The 5,636-nt window shown below is 35.2% G+C and overlaps 1 protein-coding gene across 1 annotated transcript; it reads left to right on the forward strand.

The window, feature by feature from the left end:
- The first annotated feature begins 1,199 nt into the window (after nucleotides 1-1,199).
- On the forward strand, nucleotides 1,200-5,144 carry LOC132122695 (alpha-2-antiplasmin-like). The gene is made up of 9 exons (XM_059533031.1): nucleotides 1,200-1,271; nucleotides 2,093-2,164; nucleotides 2,260-2,337; nucleotides 2,415-2,715; nucleotides 3,035-3,178; nucleotides 3,628-3,816; nucleotides 4,018-4,160; nucleotides 4,249-4,453; nucleotides 4,576-5,144. Exons 2-9 carry the CDS (start codon nucleotides 2,108-2,110, stop codon nucleotides 4,905-4,907), a joined length of 1,449 nt encoding a protein of 482 aa, XP_059389014.1. The 5' UTR covers nucleotides 1,200-1,271; nucleotides 2,093-2,107; the 3' UTR covers nucleotides 4,908-5,144.
- The last annotated feature ends 492 nt before the right edge of the window (nucleotides 5,145-5,636 follow it).

Raw genomic sequence — 5,636 nt, forward strand, 5'->3', positions numbered from 1 at the left:
CCAATTATATAATGTTAGAATATTTAATGAGAATTTATTCATACGTTACTGGCTCTCTAATTCAGCACGATATACTTTCTGTAAGCCACTATTTGTCAGGTTTGGAGAATTGGCTTGTGAATTCTAAGTTCTGATAAGAATGCATGCCTTTATTATTTTGTGTTGAAACAGCCTTACTACTGTATAGCGTTCATTTTGAAAAGCACATTATTTTATGTTACTAAGTAGAGGATTGCAGTGAATACTATATGGGAAGACAATTTGGAAAAGTTGATCTCGCTTTATATTTGAATTCTTAAAAGCCTTTAAAAATGCAACTGGTCGTATTTTACTGTGAGTGATAATTTTGATGATTCATGCTAAAGACAATGTCTGTTTGAGATTGACAAACATCTGTCTGATGTACAGTAACATAAGCAACACACTGTCTGTGACGTTGGCCATTGCTCTTTTATATTTCATTTTTTTAAACTGTGACCTTTTTCTATATGTTCCCTAAAATGACTCTCTTCAATGATTTAAAGTAAAATACATTGATCATATATGAAAAAAATATATATATATTGTCTAAAAAAATTGTCTGAAAAACTCCTAACTGGCTGATTGATGACCTATTCACTGATGCATGAGAAAGACTGGTCATTCGTTCAGTTTGCTCTAGATTTTCGTGCTTGGAAGATGAGCTCCCACCGGAGAGGTTACTCTGATAGGTTGAAGTCCATTTGAGTGTTTGCAACACACTGCCTTTCAACTGCTCTCAATTTGGAGATCTTGGCATGTGCTTGCAGATGATCCAAGGTCATGGTAGAGTCTGGCACTGGCTTGTTTGTCTGGTATATAAGAAAGCAATATAAAAGCCCTCTATCCAATAACAGTGTTTATTAATATCAGTATTGGCAGTGCTGACTCGTCATCTCCTCCTCATTTATGTGCAGTTTTTCTTGTGCAGCATGTTTACTCCTTTTCAGTGGCTCACATGCACTGTCAGCAGTGAGTTTATTTGGCTCAGCAAACTATACAGTACCACCAGTTTCTAACCTAATTCATTCAAAGCATTAACAGATCCACAAATCTACACACTCGAGTTTGATGTTTGACCCCAAGGTCTCTCTGTATTTACATCTCTGAAGAGGTAGGTCTGAGAGCTATATAAGGGAAAAGATCAATGAAAGTTGAAATGTAACTGCTTGCTCTAAGACTGCCAACCCCTACAGCAAAGAATTTTGTGTTTCTTTCTCTAATCAGGGCTGGATCAACTGGATATTTGCACGGTAAGCACCCAGCTTTGTTCATTTTCAAACTTTCTCATTATAAATAATTGTTTGCAATATATTAGGGAGATATTGTGTTAAAATATGAAAGTTTAATTTGTTGCCAGCTCTTTTGGTTAGTAAATATGTACACCTTATCTTAGGTTTGCGTATTTTTGAAGTATAATTCCCAGTAATCACAAATAATTACTACAAGACCGTTATTATAAAACATTTTTAATAAAGCATATTTAGTGTGTACAAGAAAATGTATTAGTTATAATGGAGTAACATTTCCAAATTCACCTTGTTTATTTAAAAACTATATATATATATACACACACACACACATATACCTAATTTAAATTTGTACTTTTCTTGCAATCTGAATTTATTTAACTTGTAGCTTTAAGCAAATTTAAAATGCTTAATCCAGGAATTATGCAACTGCTGACAGACCTTTAGCCCTGTGAAGCATTTATTGATTATCAGACTGAATATTTTGTTCAAGAGCTGTTAATCAGATCATGTATTTATGGTTTATTGCCAGTATCTGGGTAATGGATTTCTTTGCAAGTGAGGGAGACCTACAGGAATTATTTTTTAGACAGTTTCTATCATCAACAAATATATTGATTAAAAGTGAGAGAGGGTTCTTATCTTCTGTTCCATCTGAACAATCTGATCTAATGAAGTGTTTTATCTAATAGTAATATTTTAATAAGTATGGATAATATGTAGTAAAATGGAAAGAGCGCATTTGTACAAATAACCAGTGACCATGCGGCCAATGCCAAATCATTCCAAATTCTGAATAAATTGTGCTCTTTATTGGTTTTTAGAACAACTTCTAGAACATGAACTTGTGTTTTCTGGCATTCCTCCTCCTTTGTTATGCCAAGCAAGGCTGGACGGTAAAGCACTCAACTGATCTTATGTTGTTTATTCTATATTTTATTGTTGATTTTATTCTACTATTGAAATGCCATAAATTTCTCCGTCACTGCAGGAGGATGCGATTGAACCAGAAGATGGAGGGGATCCTTTAATTCCTCTCATCCCACTGATGCCTAGTACACCCATATCAGTGCGAACCCACAATGTTACATTTTTGAAGGTATACACTTTAAGACTTTTGACACTTCAATCACTTGTCTCTTTCAGGATTTGAAGAGCACTATTGACCCCACCACAACAGAAGCACTCACAGTTTCTCCAGATGACCTGCAAGCAGATCCTTCAGCCCCGGTTCCCTCTCCTGGTCAGAAAGAAGGATCCTCTGAGGAGGACCTTGATTCGCTCTGTGATGGAGACATGACCAGCCAACAGATTAAGCGGACCATTGGCAGCGGCATTCTGAAGCTTGGCCTTTGGTTCCTGGAAAACTTGAAGCCTAGTCCAGAGCAGCCCAATGTCATCATTTCCCCTCTTAGCTTGTCTGTAGCACTCTCGCAGCTAGCGCTAGGCAAGTCTATAATCTACAATGAAAAACAAAAGACTAACAAATGCTTTGGTTTCCATTCAGTTCAAATTCAGTTTCTTTTTTGCATTATTTTATTTTTGCAAATGTAGGGCCTATATATATATATATATTAAATTTATGCATGTAGCAGACGCTTTTATCCAAAGCGACTTACAGTGCATTCAGGCTAACAATTTTTACCTATCATGTGTTCCCGGGGAATCGAACCCCCAACCTTGCGCTTGATAGCGCAGTGCTCTACCAATTGAGCTACAGGAACACTATATTTATATATATTTCAATAAGGTTTTCTGAATCTTAGGAGCAACTAATGAGACTGAAGAGCTGCTTCTACACCACCTGCATGCAGAAGCACTGCCCTGCTACCACACTGCCCTCAGCAGCCTCCTGCGCAACTTCCGCAAAAGGAGCTTGTCCATCGCAAGCCGCATCTATCTTAAAACTGGTGAGAGTCACAAATATACCACAAAACAGATATATTGTCATGCAGGTTGATACAGTGGCATAAAAGGTCACATAAAATCATGAAATTCATGAATACATTCCACTAAGGATTGACAACCAGAAAGTGTCCATCTCAGTCTCTAATTATTTTAAATGATATAACATATTTTACATTTATTTATATTTTTAGGTTTGACATTTTTTTTAATATTGAAAAAATATATGAATACCCTTTTTAAAGGTGTTAAAAGTCTCCAAATTAAATTTTTGGGGTCACTGTGTATGTATATATATATATATATATATATATATATATATATATATATATATATATATATATATATTATTTTATTTTATTTTTTTTTTTAATTAGATTGGAAATTTGATTTCGGGTTGATATTTGCTTTTATATCTGAGAAACATAAAAGGTTTTGTTTTTTTTCCCCTTAGGATTTAAAGTGAAACAGGACTTTGTGGAAGATTCTCAGAAACTGTATGACTCAGAGCCGGCCACTTTGACTGATGTTAATGACATCAATGAATGGGTTAAGAAAGTCACAAATGGGCACATCTCAGAGTTTTTGTCCAGCCTGCCTCTCAGCGCCGTTATGATGCTCATCAATGCTTTGCACTACAAAGGTCAGAACAAACACCTATTACCAGCAAGTATTTTACAATTTCCTCTAGTACATCAGTGAGTCACATCAGAGGTTTTGTAATACTCAGATCTGTTGCATTATCGTTCTCTTGTTATTTAAGTATATAAGTGTAAATCGATAAAGGACCACACAAGATGAATTATACAAGTCAAGAATACAAGTCTAATTATCTCTCTCACAGGAGAGTGGCTCACTCGCTTTGACCCTCATTTCACCTCCACTGAGCTCTTCTACATAGATGAAAACCAGATTGTTAATGTGGATATGATGCTTGGGCCAAAGTATCCTCTCAGCGTTTTCACCCACCATGAGCTGGATGCCCAGGTTACTGCCTTTAAGATACTACTTTATACAGTATATACCACTGATTAACCCTCTATGCATCATTGTTGATCTATATTCATCTTTATAGGTTGCTCGATTCCCCTTTAAAGGTGACAAGAGTCTACTAGTAATAATGCCAACATCTGGACATGTGAATGTATCTGCCGTTGCAGCTAAGCTCAATATCTCAGATCTTTATCGTCGATTACCACGAGAAAGAAACATGCAGGTCAAACTCCCAAAATTCAAACTTGACTTCAACCAGGACCTCCAAGAGGCCATGACAAACATGGGTAAGATGTCTTGCATCTAATTCATGACTCATTAGTCATTAGAATCACGTTGGATTCAAAATCTTTTTAATATTTCTTAATTACTTATATTAACACATTAACATAATTCTACTCCAATCCAGGTCTAGGAATGCTATTTAGTCATCCAAAGCTGGGCCGCATCTCTGAGGGCCCTTTGTTTGTGTCCAGTGTACAGCATATGTCCAGTATTGAGATAAATGAAGAAGGGGCAAAGGCAGCAGCTGCAACAAGTGTGGTCATCTCACGTTCCAACCCTTCATTTACTGTCAACCAGCCATTTTTCTTTGCCCTAATGGATGACTTGAGTCAAACGCCATTGTTTTTGGGAGTAATTTCTAACCCAAACCCTGGAGCATCTATTGTGGTCACGAATCCTGGCAATTCAGATAAAATTAATGACAAGCCACACTCTTTTGATGTTCCTCCAAAGTAGATTGTTATTATACATTTAGCAGAATGAGTCCATAAGTGATTGTTGACTGCTTAGCTGGTCCTCACTCGGAAGCAAATTAAGGACATATCTTGTATAAATTAATTCTAGCAGATGATCTAAAATTATCCCCCCCTAAATAAATTTATACTGTTTTAAATATCATAATCTTTGTTAAAAAGACATGATTTGTGTATTTGTTTGTTTGTTTTTTTTAATTAAAGAAATTTGACTGAAAAATCCAAGTGTCTCATAAGTTTTTTCTGTTTATTAAATTTAGTGAAATTCTATATAGGATTCTTTCAGATCCTATAACAATCCTCAGCATTACTAATAGAGAAATCACTTGCTAAACACTTTGTGGTTTTGCAAACATGTACTTCAGATTATTACTCTTTTCTTTGCTGATCTTTACATGAAAATTGAAAAAAAAAAAAATTACATCATGACAGAACACAAAACCTTTACAGTACATTAACAGAAAACTGGTGTATGAAATGAAAAACGTTATAGAAAAAAAAAAAATATATATATATATATATATAAAACATAGGCCAGATTAAGTGGTCTCCAACGTGCAAACAAAACAACAACAACAACAACAACAACAACAACAAAAATTCAGTGTTTTAAAGCCGGAATAATACTAGTTTGGTAAAAGAAAAAAAATTGTCATTTTTATTATGAAGTTCAGCGGAAGTTGTTTGTAACAGGAAACGCGTCATCGTTTGT

Source organism: Carassius carassius, chromosome 41 (assembly GCF_963082965.1).
Source record: "Carassius carassius chromosome 41, fCarCar2.1, whole genome shotgun sequence".
In the NCBI taxonomy this organism is placed as follows: Eukaryota; Metazoa; Chordata; class Actinopteri; order Cypriniformes; family Cyprinidae; genus Carassius; species Carassius carassius.

Bases quoted from the DNA above. Each gene is read 5' to 3' on its own strand.
- LOC132122695 (XM_059533031.1), top strand. From the start codon at position 2,108: ATGAACTTGTGTTTTCTGGCATTCCTCCTCCTTTGTTATGCCAAGCAA. The intron at 2,338-2,414 runs GTGCGAACCCAC...TGTCTCTTTCAG, and splicing joins TGCCTAGTACACCCATATCA to GATTTGAAGAGCACTATTGA. The intron at 4,161-4,248 runs GTTACTGCCTTT...TCATCTTTATAG, and splicing joins ACCATGAGCTGGATGCCCAG to GTTGCTCGATTCCCCTTTAA.